Source organism: Bombina bombina, chromosome 7 (assembly GCF_027579735.1).
Source record: "Bombina bombina isolate aBomBom1 chromosome 7, aBomBom1.pri, whole genome shotgun sequence".
Taxonomy (NCBI): Eukaryota; Metazoa; Chordata; class Amphibia; order Anura; family Bombinatoridae; genus Bombina; species Bombina bombina.
The window spans coordinates 601,738,072-601,760,875 of record NC_069505.1 but is presented as its reverse complement, the minus strand read 5'-3'; the positions used below and the strand labels follow the sequence as shown (position 1 = coordinate 601,760,875).

The following is a 22,804-nucleotide window of genomic DNA, read 5'->3' as shown; positions in this document are numbered from 1 at the left end:
AAAATGGCAATTTAAGAGTAAGCAACACTATGGGTTTCTTTGAAAAAAGCTGTTATGTTCTTAGAGAATTCATTTTTTATTTTTGATTCTTTATGGGATATGGGTGTGTCCTTTGTTGGAATATGTTATGGTTTTAAAAGTTATATTTTAACCATTGTGTTCAGAAAGAGTAGTGCATGAGGTCAGTCACAGATATATTTGGCTTTGAAATGTCTACACATCTTATTGAGAGGAGGCTCTATTGTTAGCTGAGATATGGAGTGGAGCGAGTCTTCTAGGACCAGGTGTACCCACAGAGCATTGTGTGCACATGGTACCTTTTACAGAAAGATTCAAACACATCATTTTTTTTGCACGAACAGCCTGTAAGTGTTGCAGAATTGTTGCTTAGTAATAGGCACTTAGGCAGAGAAATACATTTGCGCCCAGTACTGTGCGATCTGCCTGCAAGCCGTCTGCAATAAGTGCACAGTGCTAATTAATATCGAAGTCATTGTCATATTGCAGGTCTTAGAACATTTATCTAATGCGAGTGTGTTGCAGAATTGTTGCTTAGTAACAGGCACTTAGGCAGAAATAAATTTGCGCCCGGTGTTCCCAGTACTGTGCGATCACACTCGCATTAGATAAATGTTCTAAGACCTGCAATATGACAATGACTTCTATATTAATTAGCACTGTGAACTTATTGCAGACGGCTTGCAGGCGGATCGCACAGCACTGGGACACCGGGCGCAAATGTATTTCTCTGCCTAAGTGCCTATTACTAAGCAACAATTCTGCAACACTTACAGGCTGTTCATCGCTGCTGGCTGCAGCAGAGAGGCAGCACTGGTATTCTTCATTCCCAAAGCCTTCCTGTGGTCGATGCGCGGCAACTTCCTGCCCACTGGCTGATTAGTGCCAGTGAGTGACGGCTATACAGCCAGGGTAAGATGTTTATCAAAATATGTTCTTTAGAATTTCTGCGAACCCCTATGATTAAAATCATTTTCCCTATTATATAGCTTATTTGCATTGTGAAGTTTAAAAACAGAAACTATAATAGCAATTGCTTGGTAAGGTCTATTTTATACTAGTGCCCAGTCAGCTCCTGGTTGGATATTATTTCCCTATAATCTCATTGGAATATTAAATAAAGCAATCTTAAAACAGGGGCACAGACCATCACATCGCCGCCTGCCCGGCACTCACTGCCTCTCATTCTCTGTAACACACAGCGCACAGCATGGATGAGAGGCAGTGAGTGCCGGGTATGAACAGCTGCTAGAGAGCTGAAATTGCAGGAGCGCGCAGGGACGAGAAGAAAGGAAAGGATCCTGTTAGTGCAAGCTTTTGGTAGACGTCAGAGAAGGAGGGGTCAGGCGGCCATTTCAAAAAGGCCAGATGAGATCATTAAGTGTATTTTCTGCCAAAGTTTATTTAGATGAAAATTTGGCTACAGTTTACTGTAAAGATCGTTATTTAACTAATCTAAATAAGTTACAGTAATTTTTCGGTTGACTGTCCCTTTAAAACACAAAATTAGCCAATTCATACACAAATAAATCTCATACATTTTATACTCTGCAGCTGGTAAAAAAGTAATTGGAAAAACAATTTTATAGTATACTGTCCCTTCAATTGGTTATTAAAAACATGCCCCCCCCCCCCCCAAAAAAAAAAAACTTCTTTATAAAATGGCGGCCAGAGCTAGGACCTTAATAGTAAGATTTACAGGTCTTTCCATTGAAAATATAAGAAGTAAAACTATTTAATGTCTGATGTTCAGCATTGTAATAACTTTTGGGTTATATTGCATATACCAACAATTCCCTAATGACTGAACAAATATGCTTGAAAGATAACAAAGCAATTTAACTTTGGACCTACAGCCTCTACAAATCCTCAAAATTAGAAGAAAAGTGGTTGAGTACTTTTTGTATTTTTAGACAAGGCTACAGCCAAAACTACTGAAATCATGTTAATGGAAAAGATCAATTGAATATAACGTTACAATAAACCTAATAAATATGTGTAATAGAGAACTGACATTTATTTTGTTGTTTGTTGTTTTTTTTCTTTAGTAATTTTTTTTTTCTTGATATCTTGCTTTTGTATAAAAGCTTTTGCTTGTCCTCGGAGAGGCCGAGAATAAAAATGTAACTTAGTTATCATTCAAAATGCAGCAAACTACTTGATAAATACTAGACAGTTGTTACTTAAGTTTGCAGCTAATTAGCCACAATGAAAACATGTAAGATAAACATACCAGGGTTTTAAACTGGTTTTGCAAATCATTACTAAAATTTAGTTTAAACCGTTATCGCAGTTTAGTATACAGTGTATGTATGTGTGTGTATATATATATATATATATATATATATATATATATATATATATATTATATATGCAACTTTAATGTTCCTTTAAAATAAATAGAAACATAGCTTTTTACAGTGCAATTGTCAGTTCTAATACGCACAGCTCTATTGTACATGGTTTGGGTGAATTCATTGAATTTATTTGGAATATTTATCATTGTCCATATCACTAATACAAGAAATAGATGCTTGGTCTCTACAGTATTACAGTATTATCACTTTTGGTATATAAGCTCCTACCCAGAAGGAGAAAGCAAAACTCGGCTTTTCCCCTCCCTGCCCAGCACACCCTCCTACTTAGTCTCATTTAAAGTTTTGCCCCACAAGGAGAAGGCAGAACATTGAGGTGCTCAGTAATTTTTTTTGAAAAAAAATATTGATTAGGTTTCTCCAACCCATCTCAGACCCATTATTCCCCTCAGAGGCTCCTGTTAAGACAGAGGGGTGACAGGAGTGTAGCCAGGCAGGGAGAATATTGAACCAGTGTGGAGATGTCACATGCTTCCCGGGGGAAATGTGAATTATCATCTCTAATTTATTGGGCTTCAATGTGCTACCCTTCACATATTTTTGCAATATACTTGCACTTCTTTGAATAGGGCAATTACTGTGATGAAGTCCGCTGTAGCGAGTAATGGAAGGTGTTTGAGGGGATTTTACATACCTTCCTGGGGTCCAGGGGCCATTTCCTGTCTAACTTGATAGTCATATAACCAGAAGGTATACTATTAAATTCAGACACTGTTATTCAATTCTGACACAATTGGACTTTTTGGGTGTACTGTCTCTTTTTATATAACCATTGTCTGTTCCTGTGCTGTTAATTTCCCACCATAACATCTTCAAGAAGCAGGACATTTCAACTCAGGACCCTGGGTTCTACTATAGAGGTGGCGAAGTCCATAAAGGCCTGGATCTGCACTTACTACTCCTTTTAAAGCATTAGTATTCTAGTGCCATCCCCAGTTGTGCACTGACTGTGCTTAGCATTTGTCTGATTTAAGGGATCAGGGGTCAAACCCTTATTTCTCTAAGCCTTCTTAGGGATCAGGGGTTTTCAGCTGTGCAGTTGCGGGTCCTAATGTCTCTCAGAAGTTGTCCCCCAGCATAGACATACACCTAATTCTGTTTTTGCTGCTGCTTTAGGTCGTATGTCCTCAGGATCTTCTGTGTAGTATGAATTGTTCTCTGAAAGGAGAGAGTATTTTTTCTGCTGACTTTTCCTCTGATGAAGAGTTGGTTCTTGAATCCCAGACTACCCCTGTATTTGCTCCAGGGCAGAATGTATCTATTTATTTCTCCAACATAGGTGTGTCCGGTCCACGGCGTCATCCTTACTTGTGGGATATTCTCTTCCCCAACAGGAAATGGCAAAGAGCCCAGCAAAGCTGGTCACATGATCCCTCCTAGGCTCCGCCTACCCCAGTCATTCTCTTTGCCGTTGTACAGGCAACATCTCCACGGAGATGGCTTAGAGTTTTTTAGTGTTTAACTTTTCGGATTAGCCACTGCTCCAAGGATTTTCACAAAGGTACTAGGGTCCCTTCTAGCGGTGCTAAGACCAAGGGGCATTGCAGTAGTACCTTACCTGGACGACATTCTGATTCAAGCGTCGTCCCTTCCTCAAGCAAAGGCTCACACGGACATTGTCCTGGCCTTTCTCAGATCTCACGGCTGGAAAGTGAACGTGGAAAAGAGTTCTCTATCCCCGTCAACAAGGGTTCCCTTCTTGGGAACAATTATAGACTCCTTAGAAATGAGGATCTTTCTAACAGAGGCCAGAAAAACAAAACTTCTAGACTCTTGTCGGATACTTCATTCCGTTCCTCTTCCTTCCATAGCTCAGTGCATGGAAGTGATCGGGTTGATGGTAGCGGCGATGGACATAGTTCCTTTTGCGCGCATTCATCTAAGACCATTACAACTGTGCATGCTCAGTCAGTGGAATGGGGACTATACAGACTTGTCTCCGAAGATACAAGTAAATCAGAGGACCAGAGACTCACTCCGTTGGTGGCTGTCCCTGGACAATCTGTCTCAAGGGATGACGTTCCGCAGACCAGAGTGGGTCATTGTCTCGACCGACGCCAGTCTGATGGGCTGGGGCGCGGTCTGGGGATCCCTGAAAGCTCAGGGTCTTTGGTCTCGGGAAGAATCTCTTCTACCGATAAATATTCTGGAACTGAGAGCGATATTCAATGCTCTCAAGGCCTGGCCTCGGCTAGCGAGGACCAAGTTCATACGGTTTCAATCAGACAACATGACAACTGTTGCGTACATCAACCATCAGGGGGGAACAAGGAGTTCCCTAGCGATGGAAGAAGTGACCAAAATCATTCTATGGGCGGAGTCTCACTCCTGCCACCTGTCTGCTATCCACATCCCAGGAGTGGAAAATTGGGAAGCGGATTTTCTGAGTCGTCAGACATTGCATCCGGGGGAGTGGGAACTCCATCCGGAAATCTTTGCCCAAGTCACTCACCTGTGGGGCATTCCAGACATGGATCTGATGGCCTCTCGTCAGAACTTCAAAGTTCCTTGCTACGGGGCCAGATCCAGGGATCCCAAGGCGGCTCTAGTGGATGCACTAGTAGCACCTTGGACCTTCAAACTAGCTTATGTGTTCCCGCCATTTCCTCTCATCCCCAGGCTGGTAGCCAGGATCAATCAGGAGAGGGCGTCGGTGATCTTGATAGCTCCTGCGTGGCCACGCAGGACTTGGTATGCAGATCTGGTGAATATGTCATCGGCTCCACCTTGGAAGCTACCTTTGAGACGAGACCTTCTTGTTCAGGGTCCGTTCGAACATCCGAATCTGGTTTCACTCCAGCTGACTGCTTGGAGATTGAACGCTTGATTTTCTCGAAGCGAGGATTCTCAGATTCTGTTATCGATACTCTTGTTCAGGCCAGAAAGCCTGTAACTAGAAAGATTTACCACAAAATTTGGAAAAAATATATCTGTTGGTGTGAATCTAAAGGATTCCCTTGGGACAAGGTTAAGATTCCTAGGATTCTATCCTTCCTTCAAGAAGGATTGGAAAAAGGATTATCTGCAAGTTCCCTGAAGGGACAGATTTCTGCCTTGTCGGTATTACTTCACAAAAAGCTGGCAGCTGTGCCAGATGTTCAAGCCTTTGTTCAGGCTCTGGTTAGAATCAAGCCTGTTTACAAACCTTTGACTCCTCCTTGGAGTCTCAATTTAGTTCTTTCAGTTCTTCAGGGGGTTCCGTTTGAACCCTTACATTCCGTTGATATTAAGTTATTATCTTGGAAAGTTTTGTTTTTAGTTGCGATTTCTTCTGCTAGAAGAGTCTCAGAATTATCTGCTCTGCAGTGTTCTCCTCCTTATCTGGTGTTCCATGCAGATAAGGTGGTTTTACGTACTAAACCTGTTTTTCTTCCAAAAGTTGTTTCTAACAAAAACATTAACCAGGAGATTATCGTACCTTCTCTGTGTCCAAAACCAGTTTCAAAGAAGGAACGTTTGTTGCACAATTTGGATGTTGTTCGCGCTCTAAAATTCTATTTAGATGCTACAAAGGATTTTAGACAAACATCTTCCTTGTTTGTTGTTTATTCAGGTAAAAGGAGAGGTCAAAAAGCAACTTCTACCTCTCTCTCTTTTTGGATTAAAAGCATCATCAGATTGGCTTACGAGACTGCCGGACGGCAGCCTCCCGAAAGAATCACAGCTCATTCCACTAGGGCTGTGGCTTCCACATGGGCCTTCAAGAACGAGGCTTCTGTTGATCAGATATGTAGGGCAGCGACTTGGTCTTCACTGCACACTTTTACCAAATTTTACAAGTTTGATACTTTTGCTTCTTCTGAGGCTATTTTTGGGAGAAAGGTTTTGCAAGCCGTGGTGCCTTCCATTTAGGTGACCTGATTTGCTCCCTCCCTTCATCCGTGTCCTAAAGCTTTGGTATTGGTTCCCACAAGTAAGGATGACGCCGTGGACCGGACACACCTATGTTGGAGAAAACAGAATTTATGTTTACCTGATAAATTTCTTTCTCCAACGGTGTGTCCGGTCCACGGCCCGCCCTGGTTTTTTAATCAGGTCTGATAATTTATTTTCTTTAACTACAGTCACCACGGTACCATATGGTTTCTCCTATGCAAATATTCCTCCTTAACGTCGGTCGAATGACTGGGGTAGGCGGAGCCTAGGAGGGATCATGTGACCAGCTTTGCTGGGCTCTTTGCCATTTCCTGTTGGGGAAGAGAATATCCCACAAGTAAGGATGACGCCGTGGACCGGACACACCGTTGGAGAAAGAAATTTATCAGGTAAACATAAATTCTGTTTTTTGGATAAAGAATATGCAGACTCTAAGGGAAGTCACAGTGGTTACTGCCTCTTGGCAATCTAGCGCTTAGTTGCTTAATAAGGTTTTCAAAGACCCACCAGAGCAGTATTTTGCCTTCCCTGTTCCTATTTTTGAAATGGTAAACAATGAATGGAACAAACAAGTACCAATTTGTCCTTTCAGCAAATTTTAAGGCCATCTTTCTTTCTAATGACATGGTGAGTCCACGGATCATCATTAATTACTGTTGGGAATATCACTCCTGGCAGGCAGGAGGAGGCAAAGAGCACCACAGCAAAGCTGTTAAGTATCACTTCCCTACCCACAATCCCCAATCATTCTCTTTGCCTGCGTTGCAAGGAGGTGGTAAAGTTTTGGTGTCTGATATGAACATTTCTTCAATCAAGAGTTTATTATTTTAAAGCAGAGTAGGTTTACTCTGATTTTTTCTGGGGTCTAGCCGTAGTACGTGTTAGTCCCTTCAGTAGGGCAGTGGTGGATTTTGAGCAATTGGGAACTTGTGAGGTACAATCCTCACTGTGCTTTCCCAAATCAGTTTTGCTGCCCTAACATAAAAACCTATGTAAGTTTACTTAGTCTTTTTTCTTTTCCACTGGTCTATGTGAGGATCGGTTCTCTCTCAAACCAAGTGGGCTGTCTAGCTGCCAGACAGATCATCTTTAAGGTAAGTGCCATATATTTTTTTCTATGATAGGGAAAAATCTGGCACTTTAACAGTTGGATACTGTTTTCATGGGGACGTTTTTATTATTATTTTTGAAAGAATGAATAATTTGGGCAGTAACAGGCACTGTGGGACTTTTATTTTATTAGTGGCTCAGTTTGTACTTTTAGCTCCGTTTTTTATTCTTTCTACAGGCTAAGTCTATGTTTTATTTTACTGTTTGTGACGTCTGTTAGGATTGCCCTAGTTTATCAGAGGGGCGTTTTCTTTTCAGAAGCGTCAGTTTGTTCTGGCGCACTTTCCGATCTCACTTACGTTTTGAGTTACGGAGCTGTGACGCAGGCTGTATCGTTTGCTCTGTTTTTCTGTCGACGGATCAGTTACAGTGTTAAAGTCAACAGACTCAGACTGTATGTATCGTTTGGAAGGTAGGCACCTCAGCAAGCTGTTGAGGTGTAGAGATTGCCTGGGGTTTATCCTTGCTCTGATTTTTACGCTCTATTTATCTAGTTTAATTTATTTAAAGACGCAGTCGTTTTTTGTTGTTTTTTTTTTAAGTTAAAATAAGGATTTTTTCTTTGTTATTGTAAAGATGGATCAAGAGGCTTTGCAGGTTGTTGCATGCAAACTATGTTTTGATTCTCAGGTAGAACCACCAGTACCTTTTTTGTGCTTCTTGCATTGAAAGAACTTTGTTAAAGGGATAGACTTTTTAATCATGAGCCACCATTACCTAAGGCGGATGCTGTTCAGATGTCTCCTGTTTCAGATATGCCGCAGTTTTCTTCTCAAGCGTCCCAATCTCTTTTGTCCACACATGCAGTGCCCTGAGGTTCCTCAAACAATCCGATGGGATTTTCTTTGCAAGACATTGCTACTCAGGTATCTTCTGCGGTATCTGAGGCGCTGTCTGCTTTTCCCATTCTTCAGGGAAAGCACAAGAGGAAATATAAAGAAACAGTGAATAAGGTTTCTGATCGGGTTGTGGCTAGCCAGGGTGTCCCTTCTCATAAATCAGAGGAGGAAGACACTTCGGTTGCATCTGAGGGTGAAATCTCAAATTCAGACAGTATAATTCCTTTTTCTGATGCTGAAGTTGTTTCTTTCTGATTTAAGCTGGAACACCTCCGTCTGTTACTTAAGGAGGTTTTGGCTACCTTGGACGACTCCGATACTGTTGTAGTCAACCCTAAGAAGACTAGTAAGCTGAACAAGAACTTTGATGTTCCCTCTGCGGTGGAGGTATTTTCTGTACCAGACCATGCTACAGAGATTTTTGCATGAGAGTGGTAGAGACCTGGAATTCCATTTTCTCCATCTCCAATTTTCAAGTAAATGTTTCCTATAGCTGACTCCATTAAAGAGTCGTGGCAGACGGTCCCTAAGGTGGAAGGGGCGATCTCCACCTTGGCTAAGAGGACTACTGTTCCCATAGAGGATAGTTCTTCTTTTAAGGATCCAATGGACAAGAAGTTGGAGGCATTGTTAAAGAAAATATATGTTCACCAGGGTCTCCAATGGCAGCCTGCGGTGTGTATTGCTACTGTCACCAGCGTGGCAGCCTACTGGTTTGATGCCTTGTCTTATTCTATTCAGACAGATACTCCTCTTGAGGAGATCCAGGGCAGGATTAAGTTAGCCAATTCCTTTATTATGGATGCTTCTTTACAAGTCATTAAGCTGGGAGCAAAAATGTCTGGGTTTGCAGTTCTAGCTTGCAGAGCCTTATGGTTGAAGTCCTGGTCTGCGGAAGTTTCATCTAAGTCCGAGCTCTTAGCGATCCCCTACAAGAGTAAGACCTTGTTTGGTCCTGGCTTGACTGAAATAATTTCACATATCACAGGAGGAAAGGGATCTTTTCTCCCTCAAGATAAAAATAAGCAGAAAGGATGTCAGAGCAATTTTCGTTCCTTTCGTAACTTTAGAGGTAAACCCTCCCCTCCCTTCTCCAAGCAAGAACAATCTAAGTCTTCCTGGAAGCCTAATCAGTCTTGGAACAAGGGGAAGCAGTCTAAGAAGCTTGCAGCTGACTCCAAGTCAGCATGAAGGGTCAGTCCCCGATTCGTGATCGGATCCAGAAGGGGGCAGACTTTCTCAATTTGTTCAAGCCTGGATACGAGATGTTCCGGACCCCTGGACGGTGGACATTGTATCCCAGGGGTACAAAATAGAATTGAAGACATTCCCTCCCAGAGGCAGGTTCCTTCTCTCAAGATTATCTGTAGACCAGATAAAGAGAGAGGCGTTCTTAAATTGTGTCAAGTATCTTTCTGCCCTGGGAGTCATAGTTCTAGTTCCTCCACAGGAACAGGGTCTGGGATTTTACTTGAATACGTTTGTGGTTCCCAAAAAAGAGGGAAATTTTAGACCTGAAGTGTCTGAACAAGTTCCTCAGAGTACCATCCTATAAGATGGAGACTATACATTCCATTCTTCCCTTGGTCCAAGAGGGTCAGTTCATGACTATCATAAACTTAAAGGATGCATACCTTCATGTTACCATTCACAAGGATCATCACAGGTTTCTGAGATTTGCCTTCTTGAACAATCACTTTCAGTTTGTGGCTCTTCCATTCAGCCTTGCCACAACCCCCAGAATGTTCTCAAAGGTTCTGGGGCTCTATTGGCAGTGATCCGGTCTCGGGGCATTGCAGTGGCGCCTTATCTGGACGACATTCTGGTTCAGGAGCCGTCTTTTCAACAAGCAAACTCTCATACAGAGATCTTGTTGTCTTTTCTTCGCTCCCACGGATGGAAGGGGAATCTGGGAAAAAGTTCTCTGATTCCAGCTACAAGGGTAGTGTTCTTGGGGACCATAATAGACTCCCTATCAATGAAGATATTTCTGACAGAGGTCAGAAAGACGAAGATCTTCGACTCTTGTCTTTCCCTTCAGACCTCTCCTCGGCCGTCAGTGGCTCAATGTATGGAGGTAATTGTTCTAATGGTATCTTCTATGGACATCATTCCATTCACTCGGTTCCATCTCAGACCTCTGCAGTTATGCATGGTAAGACAATGGAACGGGGACTATGCGGATCTGTCTCCGCAAATAGATCTGAATCAGGCGACAAAAGACTCTTCCTTGGTGGTTGTCTCAGGATCATCTTCCTGGGTGATTGTGACCACGGATGTCAGCCTTCTGGGTTGGGGAGCAGTCTGGGGCTCATTGAAGGCTCAGCGTCTATGGACTCAGGAGGAGTCAGATCTCCCCATAAACATTCTAGAGCTGAGAGCAATCTTCAATGCTCTGCTGGCCTGGCCTCAGTTAGCTTTAGCCCGGTTTATCAGGTTCAAGACGAACAACATAGCATTGGTGGCGTACATCAACCACCAGGGGGGAACACGGAGTTCATTGGCCTTGACAGAGATGGCCCTAATTATTCAGTGGGCGGAGACCCACAACTGCTGTCTATCTGCGATCCACATTCCAGGAGTGGACAGTTGGGAAGCGGATTTTCTGAGCAGACAAACTTTTCATTCCGGGAAATGGGAACTCCATCCGGAGGTGTTTTCCAGTTTGACCCTCAAATGGGTGCAGCCGGAGCTGGATCTCATGACTTCTCAGCAGAATGCCAAACTCCCCAGGTATGATTCGAGGTCAAGGGATCCACAGGCTGTCCTGATAGATGCTCTGGCGGTCCCTTGGAATTTCAGATTAGCATACCTGTTTCCTCCGTTCGCTCTCCTTCTAAGAGTCATTGCTCGGATCAAGCAGGAGGGGGCATCATTGATTCTCATAGCACCGTTGTGGCCTCACAGGATCTGGTATGCAGACCTAGTGGAAATGTCATCTCTTCCACCTTGGAGACTACCTCTTAGGAGGGACCTTCTACTTCAGGGTCCCTTCCTTCAATTAAATCTTGTTTCTCTGAAGCTGACTGCTTGGAGATTGCACGCTTAATTTTATCTAAGCCTGGGGTTTCAGAGTCGGTCACTGAGATCTTGATCTAGGCTCGTAAACCTGTGACAAGAAAGATTTACCATAAGATATGGCGTAAATATCTGTATTGGTGTGAATCCAGAGGCTATTCTTGGAGTAGAGTCCAGATTCCTAGGATTTTGTCCTCTCTCCAGGAGGGTCTGGAGAAGGTTTTGTCCACAAGTACACTGAAGGGTCAGATCTCTGCATTGTCTATTTTATTGCATAAATGTTTGGCGGATGTGCCAGATGTGCAATCTTTTTGTCAGGCCTTGGTCATGTAGTCTTAATCTTGTTCTTCAAGTTTTGCAGCGGGCTCCGTTTGAGCCTATGCATTCTTTAGATATTAAGTTGTTATCTTGGAAGGTGTGTGTGTGTGTATATGTATGTATGTATGTTTGTGTGTGTGTGTGTGTGTGTGTATGTATATATGTATATATATATATATATATATGTGTATATGTATGTATATATATATATATATATATATATATATATATATATATATATATAGTCAAGAGAGTGCAGTATATATAGTGTGTATGTGTGTATATATATATATATATATATGTGTGTGTGTGTATATATATATATATATATGTATGTGTGTGTGTATGCATGTGTATTTATAGTCAAGAGAGTGCTGTATATGTATATGTGTGTGTGTGTGTGTGTGTGAGCGAGCTCACCTTGGTTGATCTAGATATGCAGATATAGTAGATTTTATTCTTTCTTATTTTTATTATCTTTCAGAACACTCATTCACAACAGATGGATATAGAACGAGTGTAATGGAAGAATCAAGCACAATAGGCTCTCTGTCAGAAAACATAGCGGAAATTAATTACTGCTTTACGACTCAGCAGATTCAAGGCAAACGGTCTGACAGATACTCATATAAAAACTCATTTGGTGAGAGAGGAAACCTCAGAGCTGTTTTGAGATCTCACCAACCTGAGCAAAATCCCTTCTGTCTAGATGAGAACATTTTCAAAAACTGTAATGATGCACCATCCACTTCCAGGACTGTTAGTATGAAAGAACCAGCAAAGCATGTTGGGAAAAAAGAACGTTGTACTTACTACCAAAAATCAAAGTCAATGCATAAATCATATATGTGCCAGAAATGTGGAAAAGGCTTCCCTTGTATGTCTATGTTGGTTAGACATGACCGAACACACACAGGAGAGAAACCTTATGTTTGCCAGCAATGTGGAAGAGGCTTTGCTCAAAAATTCAATCTGGTTGTTCACAATAGAATTCACACTAATGAAAAGCCTTATATATGTCAGCATTGTGGAAAAGGCTTTAACCGTAGAATATCTTTGTATGTACATAATAGTATTCACACTGGAGAGAGACCATATGTTTGTGAGAAATGTGGAAAAGGCTTCACTCAAAATTCTAAATTAGTGGCACACAGCAGAACACATATAGGTGAAAATATTGATACGTAACATCAATGTTGACAAGTGCTCACTCAATGAACTGAACACTATAGATCCTATACAGAAGAGAATCCATATATCTGACCATACCTATCATATAGAAGAGGTTGAACTTTTTTCATAAACTTGACATATGTTAACTGAAGAAAAGCTTTATATTCGTTAGTACTGTGGAAAAGGTTTTATTCATAATTTTAAATTGCTTGTACACCACAGAGATGAGAATCCTTATATGTAATATTAATATTGACCAGTGCTCACTCAGGTCTAATTTCCATTGAGGTGGTAAAGTTTGGAAACTGGTGGTTAAAATATTTATCTCCATAAAAGTCTAAAGAAAATGTTTGTTACCACTAGTTTCCAAACTTTACCACGTCAATGCAAACTAGGCCTCAGTTGGCTCAACACAGGAGGGAATCTGTATATATATCAAGTATAGGGCAAAATCTTTACAACACTCATACAGGAGAGGTCATACTTTTGTTATAAATGTGTAGAATACTGAGCACTATTAAATCAGGCAAACATTCTATTCACTTATACCTTAACTATATGAAACACATCTCTGATGGGTTTTTTTTACCTTAATAGTATCAACCTCATACTGAAAATGTTAAATACTTGATTGATATAATGAAAAGTTTTTTACGTTTTCATTAAAGGGACACTGAACCCAAATTTTTTCGGTTGTGATTCAGATAGAGCATGCAATTTTAAGCAACTTTCTAATTTATTCCTATTATCAATTTTTCTTTGTTCTCTTGCTATCTTTATTTGAAAAAGAAGGCATCTAAGCTTTTTTTGTTGTTGTTCAGAACTCTGGACAGCAGTTTTTTATTGGTGGTTGAATTTATCCACCAATCAGGACAACCCAGGTTGTTCACTAAAAATGGTCCGGCATCTAAACTTACATTCTTGCATTTCAAATAAAGATATCAAGAGAATGAAGAACATTTGATAATAGGAGTAAATTAGAAAGTTGCTTAAAATTTCATGCTCTATCTGAATCGCAACAGAAAAAACTTGGGTTCAGTGTCCCTTTAAGCTCTTTATTCTGTTGATGTAAATATTATTAAGCTTATAATGAGTAAGAGAATCCGGCCAGAATACTAAAACACTATTCAATAATACTTTTCATTACATGCAAGTCTTAAACTGGTTTCATGATCTGTTTTAAGATCATGAGTAACGCATTATCTTTTCCACGCTTAATTTAAACAGTGGGCAGGCAATGGAAACGACAATTTAATAGGCTACACTAATAAACCGATTTTAACGAAATGAGTGGACTGTGAGCCAGAAATGTCTACCACTTGTTTTAATTATTTAAGTGTTTCTTACTGATGTTGTGTAATGGATCAGGTTAATATTATATTGTTAGATTTTATGGGTTATATATGTAAATTCGGTTTACTATTTGTGAATAAATTCAGATTTAATATTGTGGGTTATACGTGTGTGTTTTTAAAGTATACGCGTTCATGTATGAGTGGGGTACCTCCTAATATTGCTTTAGCTAAAGGGACAGTACTATGAAATACATCATGCAATTTTAAACAACTTTACAGTTTTTTGCTATTGTCGAGTTTTGTTCGGTTGGTATCCTTTGTTGAAGAGCATACCTAAGTAGAAAGGAATACATTAAATTGGACCTAATAATATTATTTGTGATATTTTTTTCATTTTTATATGTTAAAAATTCCTAAATGTCTGAACAAATGCATTTAAAAACTACCTTGGGCAGACAACCATTACATTTTGTCAGCTATGAAGACATTTCTCACGTAACTAATGTAACAATATGATTATTTTTCGACAAAGCTACAGCCAAAACTACTGCAGCCATGCTTATAGAATTTGGCAGAATCTTTGTTTGCATTAGTAATACATTTGTTTTTGCAATAACATTATTGTTATGTAAATATGATATGCATTAGAATTGCATAATCAACATGTGCACAATAAAAAAAGAAAATGCAATAGCAATTACTCTGAATTTAAATGTAGATATTTTTTTCTGACAAATTTCAAAATTTTATTTCAATTTACCATCCCCCGGAATCATGTGACAGCTATCAGCCAACCAAAGATTCATATGTATGCGCTGTGAACTCTTGCACATGCTCAGTAGTAGCTGGTGCATCATAAAGTGTGCATATAAAAGACTGCACGATTTGAAAATGTAAGTAAATTGGTAAGTTGTTTGAAATGGTGTGCTCCATCTGAATTATAAAAGTTTTTAATTTTGACATTAGTGTCCTTTTATTTATTTATAAAATATTTTACCAGGAAGGATACATTGAGATTTCTCTTGTTTTCAAGTATGTCCTGGTTCCACAAAACATTGCATTGATTCAATAGGGTACAATAAAATACAAAAACAATAGTAATACATAATATATGCAAAATTTAATATAGAACAGGTAGGAAATATATAATCAACTAGAGCTGCAACAATCGATTTAATCGATTATTAAAATAGTTGTAAACGAGTCTCATAATCGATTAGTTGGTTTGCAATTAGTTGGTCTGTGCATGGCATCAGTTGCTTCACTCCAATGAGCTCCTGCACATGGAATTGTGTTTTATGGTTATGTCCTTAGCCTAAAGGACGTCTAGAGACGCTTATTTTACACTTTTTCAGGACAGTATAAGTTTACAACTACTCCTGGCTCATGTGCAACCCAGAAATAATAGGAGTCATCATTTGTATTGTTTATACTAAATCAGGTGGTTAGGGACCATGCATTGCATGATATAGTGCTGAGCTTGTTATTTACACCTAGCCCTAGATTGAGGATTTGTTATTTTAATTGATGTGCGCTATTACCCGTTTGCACAATTACTAGAGAAATGCCTGCTATTGCTAATTATATGTACTGTATATATATATATATATATATATATATATATATATATGTGTGTGTAAGGCTGTATCATGTTATTGATATATAGTCCTTAGCACTTTCTTAAATTGTTGTTTTTGTATTTTTAATTAATTGTAATATGTACCAGAGTTAACCTCCTATAAGTATATATCTGTTATTTTAGGAGCGAACTAGATATTTTATCCCTAACCTTGTATCTGGTTATTTACCATTGCATATAGATATTGATTTTTTTATGTTAGAATGAAGTCCATGCTTATTTGTTATGAGGCCCTTTTGCATTGAGGAAGAGCTAACAAAGATGAATATCCCACCTTGGTGAAATTGGCAAAACTTACTTATGCATCTCAGGCACCTTAACACCATCTGAACGCCTCTTTACTGCTGCAGGCAAATTAGCTTTCAAAAAGAGAGCCAGCCTCAGCCATGAGCATGTGGACATGTTGACATGGCTGCATTTCAATGCAAAGTTTCTGAAAGACTGAATAACAGAATGTGATAAACAGTAATAGTTCTACCACTTTCTAGTTCTACCTCTTTTCAAACAGTTTGTGGTTTGATTTTGCTTAACTCTAGAAATGTGTTACGCTGCTTAAAAACAGTTGGGTTAATGTAAAGTTTTAGTCTGAAGTTTATATTTGTAACACTCAGTATGTGGATTTTTTTTTTTAATCTGATTAATCAGATTATGAAAATAATCGTTAGTTGAATCCCTAAATCAACCATGACAGGTGCATTCTGTTTTGAGATATGTAGAGAGGGATCTCTTAAAAGATTTTAGACTTGGGGAAGGTTTTAAAGTGTGTGTGGGAGGTCATTCCATAACTGTGGCGCTCTGTAGGAAAAGGAGGATTGAGCTGCTTTCTTTTTGTATTGAGGCAAGCTAAATAATGTGCTGGTACTGGATCGGAGGTTATAGGAGGTGGGAATAGCCAGGGAGAGCAGTCTGCTCAGGTAGGGTGAGAGCTTCCCAGAAAGGCTCTTAAACACAAGGCTGGAAAGATGGAGGGTGCGTCTGGATTCCAGCGTCAGCCAGTTTAGTTCTTTTAGCATGTCACAATGGTGTGTCCTGTAGTTACATTGTAGCACAAAGCGGCAGAACAAGTTATACAGTGTATTAAGTATATTAAGGTGAGTTTGTGGTGCAGGTGCGTATACTACATCCCCATAATCCATGATAGGCATCAGCATTTGCTGTACAATCTTTTCCTTTACAGCAGGGCTGAGGCAGGATTTGTTTCTGTACAGGGCACCTAGTTTTGGATAGAGTTTAGATGCAAGTTTCTTTCATGTAATTAGCAAGAGTCCATGAGCTAGTGACGTATGGGATATACATTCCTACCAGGAGGGGCAAAGTTTCCCAAACCTCAAAATGCCTATAAATACACCCCTCACCACACCCACAATTCAGTTTTACAAACTTTGCCTCCGATGGAGGTGGTGAAGTAAGTTTGTGCTAGCGGATTATCTCAGTCGCCAAACGTTGCATCCGGGCGAATGGTCTCTTCACCCAGAGGTATTTCTTCAGATTGTTCAAATGTGGGAACTTCCAGAAATAGATCTGATGGCGTCTCATCTAAACAAGAAACTTCCCAGATATCTGTCCAGATCCCGGGATCCTCAGGCGGAGGCAGTGGATGCATTATCACTTCCTTGGAAGTATCATCCTGCCTATATCTTTCCGCCTCTAGTTCTTCCAAGAGTAATCTCCAAGATTCTGAAGGAATGCTCGTTTGTTCTGCTGGTAGCTCCGGCATGGCCTCACAGGTTTTGGTATGCGGATCTTGTCCGGATGGCCTCTTGCCAACCGTGGACTCTTCCGTTAAGACCAGACCTTCTGTCACAAGGTCCTTTTTTCCATCAGGATCTGAAATCCTTAAATTTAAAGGTATGGAGATTGAACGCTTGATTCTTGGTCAAAGAGGTTTCTCTGACTCTGTGATTAATACTATGTTACAGGCTCGTAAATCTGTATCTAGAGAGATATATTATAGAGTCTGGAAGACTTATATTTCTTGGTGTCTTTCTCATCATTTTTCTTGGCATTCTTTTAGAATACCGAGAATTTTACAGTTTCTTCAGGATGGTTTAGATAAGGGTTTGTCTGCAAGTTCCTTGAAAGGACAAATCTCTGCTCTTTCTGTTCTTTTTCACAGAAAGATTGCTATTCTTCCTGATATTCATTGTTTTGTACAAGCTTTGGTTCGTATAAAACCTGTCATTAAGTCAATTTCTCCTCCTTGGAGTTTGAATTTGGTTCTGGGAGCTCTTCAAGCTCCTCCCTTTGAACCTATGCATTCTTTGGACATTAAATTACTTTCTTGGAAAGTTTTGTTCCTTTTGGCCATCTCTTCTGCCAGAAGAGTTTCTGAATTATCTGCTCTTTCTTGTGAGCCTCCTTTTCTGATTTTTCATCAGGATAAGGCGGTGTTGCGAACTTCTTTTGAATTTTTACCTAAAGTTGTGAATTCCAACAACATTAGTAGAGAAATTGTGGTTCCTTCATTATGTCCTAATCCTAAGAATTCTAAGGAGAAATCATTGCATTCTTTGGATGTTGTTAGAGCTTTGAAATATTATGTTGAAGCTACTAAATCTTTCCGAAAGACTTCTAGTCTATTTGTTATCTTTTCCGGTTCTAGAAAAGGCCAGAAAGCTTCTGCCATTTCTTTGGCATCTTGGTTGAAATCTTTAATTCATCTTGCCTATGTTGAGTCGGGTAAAACTCCGCCTCAGAGGATTACAGCTCATTCTACCAGGTCAGTTTCTACTTCCTGGGCGTTTAGGAATGAAGCTTCGGTTGATCAGATTTGCAAAGCAGCAACTTGGTCCTCTTTGCATACTTTTACTAAATTCTACCATTTTGATGTATTTTCTTCTTCTGAAGCAGTTTTTGGTAGAAAAGTACTTCAGGCAGCGGTTTCAGTCTGAATCTTCTGCTTATGTTTTTCATTAAACTTTATTTTGGGTGTGGATTATTTTCAGCAGGAATTGGCTGTCTTTATTTTATCCCTCCCTCTCTAGTGACTCTTGTGTGGAAAGATCCACATCTTGGGTAATCATTATCCCATACGTCACTAGCTCATGGACTCTTGCTAATTACATGAAAGAAAACATAATTTATGTAAGAACTTACCTGATAAATTCATTTCTTTCATATTAGCAAGAGTCCATGAGGCCCGCCCTTTTTTTGTGGTGGTTATGATTTTTGTATAAAGCACAATTATTCCAATTCCTTATTTTATATGCTTTCACACTTTATCACCCCACTTCTTGGCTATTCGTTAAACTGAATTGTGGGTGTGGTGAGGGGTGTATTTATAGGCATTTTGAGGTTTGGAAACTTTGCCCCTCCTGGTAGGAATGTATATCCCATACGTCACTAGCTCATGGACTCTTGCTAATATGAAAGAAATTAATTTATCAGGTAAGTTCTTACATAAATTATGTTTTTTCTATGTGGAAGCCAAAAGATAGATTAGGGTCTAACAACATACCCAAGTATTTGAAAGAGTGAACTGTGGGTCAGTGTGCAATTTGATTTTGTTTTGATGCGTAGATGGGAATTTTGTAGTTTGTGTAATTTAGGTACCGTAAGGAAGGTAAGATGAACAAATCAGGATTTTCATGTAGATTTCAAAATAATTAATAAAGTGACAGTTTTAAAACATTTATGTTATATGTAGGTGAAGTAAATTTGTGAAATTCACAGCTCATTTGTACATAATTTGGTGAGCTCATGTGCACTATATTCATCATTGTCAGTAGTGTTAAGATAAGAAAGTACTTGGTGTTTACAGTAAAACTACACTTTCATTTTTGCGCACATGAATTGTTCTGAAATACTGAAAGTTCACATTGTTGTCATTTTATTTCAGCTTCCATTCATGTTATTTGTGCTGATCAACGGCTTTCTGCTTGTCTTATGTATCTATTTATGGTCTCAAAAGTTAGGGAGGCTCTCCTAGGTGTAAAGGCTGAAAATACCCTTTACATTTGGTATTTTACCACATGAAGCACATTTAAATAATGTAATAAAAACACAACTAATTACGAAAGATATCTAAAATGTAGTCATCATCCAAATAATGCTCAAAGTGCAGATGATAACTACATGATCCTCCTGGGGGATGGGCACTTTTGGAACAAATTTTGCCCCTCGTCCATCTGCAGAGGAATACAAGTTGGTCAAAAGTGTTCGATATTATAAGGGGAATCCTGGTGACATCACCACGGTCCATAATCCTGGACGTTCCAGGCTGCTTTAGGTAGAAGAAAAAAGCTGAATAGGTGGTGCCTTAAAAAAACTGTCGATTTTCTTGAAGGACTAGAAACCCCCAAGGCTCAACTTTTTAAGTGTGTATATAGATAGATAAATTATATAGATTATGTATTTACAATATATATATATATATATATATATATATATATATATATATATATACACACACATACACAGAGTATATATATATATTCACACGTTTTATATATATATATATATATATATGATATAGGTGTGTGTACAATATATTTAAATATAGATTATATATATGATGTGTGTACAATATTTGTGTGTAGATATAAATATATTATAGATATATAGATGATGTGTGTACTTTATATAGATATATAAATAGATATATGATACAGATAGCTAGACAGATGTACAATATATATATATATATAGGGTTGGGTGCATGTATAATCATAGTTAAGTACTATTACTTCTGCATTTGCATTTTTCAGATTGTACTGTTACCATTGATTTAATGCTCACTTTTAGGTTCACATCCTAGTATGTGCAGGTCAAGTTATCAGTCTTCTTGAGTAAAGCTATATAGTGGCTTTGACTTGGTTGAACAATATATGCAGATACATAGATTTTATTCTATATTATTCTTATTATCTTTCAGGGCACTCATTCACAACAGATGGATATGACAGTGAAGTAATGGAAGAATCAAGAACTATAGAATCTCTATCAGAAAAGATGATAGAAAATAATAACAGTTTTAGTACTTTGCAAAATCATAGAAAACTGTTTGACAAATACTCACATAAAAACTTCATTAGTGAGGGTATAAATCTCAAATACGTCTTGAGAGCTTGCAAACCTGAACAAAGTTCCTCCTGTCTAGAGGACAGCATTTTCAAAGACTGTAATGATGCACCATCTACTTCTACGACTGAAATCTATGCAAACCGTTTTGGCGAAAAAGGACACGATACTTACTACCAGGAATTAACGTCAATAGATAAACCATATCTGTGCCCTGAATGTGGTAAAGGCTTTTCTTGTTTGTCTGGATTTGATAGACACAGAAGAACCCACACAGGAGAGAAGCCCTTTTTTTGCCATCAATGCAGAAAAGGTTTTACTCGAAAGTCAAGCCTGGTTTTACACAAAAGAATTCACACCGGAGAGAAACCATATGTTTGCCAGCAATGTGGAAGAGGCTTTACTCAAAGATTCAATCTGGTTGTTCACAATAGAATCCACACTAATGAAAAGCCTTATATATGTCAGTACTGTGGAAAAGGCTTTGCTTATAGAGAGTCTTTGAATATACACCATAAAATCCACACAGGAGAGAGTTCTTATGTTTGCAAGTAATATTTAAATGGCTACTGTCATAATTTTAGATTGGTTGTTCACTGCAGAATGGATATAGATAAGAACCCTTATGTGATCCCTCACTTAGGTCTAAGTTACAAGTGGAGAACAAAAATATTAGCACTATTGAGCGCTAACACTGCACAAGTTAAATCAATAGTAAGCGAAAGACTCAGGCACACTAACGTCCCTTTCCTCATAGACTTCTATGGCACACGCTACAAAAGCCTCTTCTTGTTTTAGCTTGTGCGCTAATCCAGAAGTGCACTAGGACAACTTCACTAAAGCCAAAGGTGTGTTAAGAAATACTTTACATTCCTTTGTTCTTCATATATATATATATATATATATATACATATGTGTGTATATATATATATATTTGTATGTGTGTATGTATATATGTGTACGTGTATACATATATACATAAATAAACATATATATATATATATATATATATATACACCTACAAATATATACATCTTAACATATGCCATATCCCTTATAAACAAAGCATATGTTGTTTTTTTATAGAAATACTTTAAATACCTTTGCTCTTCACTTAGAATAAATTATATACAGGTAGCCCTCTGTTTACGCCGAGGTTAGGTTCCAGGAGGAATGGTTGTAAATCGAAACTGTTGTAAATTAATACCCAGTTTATAATGTAAGTCAATGGGAAATGAGGGAGTTAGGCTCCAGGCTCCTCTCAAAATTGACATAAGTAACACCTAATACATTATTTTTAAAGCTTTGAAATGAAGACTTTAAATGCTAAACAGCATTATAAACCTAATTAACTAATCACACAACAGACTGTATCATCAAACTAAGTATAGTGAACAAAAACATTTGCTAATAATCACACAACAGACTGTATCATCAAACTAAGTTTAGTGAACAAAAACATTTGCTAATAATCACACAACAGACTGAATCAAACTAAGTTTAATGAACAAAACATTTTTTTACTTGCATTTTTCTGCAAACAGTTCTCTGCATTGTTAGCATGTTAGATAATATTGGGTCTGCACCTATTCTATGCATTTTAATCTGGACTGATTAAGCAGCTAGGCACCCTCACCGCAAGCAGCTGGACAGGAAGATAATAGGGAAGTGGCTGCTAGATCTTGTTGCTTGATAGGTCTGGTCTGCTCTGTGTATACAGATTAATTTCAGTCTGCTAAGATTACCTAACTTTGCTGCAACACAAGCGGACAGCTCCACCTACTGGCTATTTTAATTAGTGCACTGCTTTTCAATAGCAGTCACATGACTGAAAAAAAGGTTGTTATTCTGAAACGGCGCAATTTGAACCAGCGTAAACCAAGGGCTACCTGTGTGTGTGTGTATATATATATATATATATATATATATATACATATATATATATACACACACACATATAATATATATATATACACATACACAGTATATATATATATATATATATATATATATATATATACAGTATATATATATATATATATATTTATATTAGTGATGCACCGAAATGGAAATTCTGGACCGAAAATCCAGGATGCACTTGGCCGAAAACCGATACAGAAAATG

General features: G+C 38.7%; 1 protein-coding gene across 3 annotated transcripts in view; it reads left to right on the top strand.

Annotated features, from left to right (window-relative positions):
* LOC128667211 (zinc finger protein 514) overlaps window positions 1-22,558 on the top strand; it is a 107,596-nt gene extending 85,038 nt beyond the window's left edge. Inside the window, exon 11 of one of the 3 annotated variants that reach the window (XM_053722149.1) lies at window positions 20,535-22,558. In XM_053722149.1, coding sequence (XP_053578124.1) covers window positions 20,535-21,235 — 701 coding nt within the window. In that variant the 3' untranslated portion in view covers window positions 21,236-22,558. Of the gene's footprint in view, window positions 1-794; window positions 925-12,038; window positions 13,721-20,534 lie in introns of those variants that run through there. The other 2 variants (XM_053722147.1, XM_053722150.1) reach the window with 2 other exon arrangements.
* Window positions 22,559-22,804: the final 246 nt, after the last annotated feature.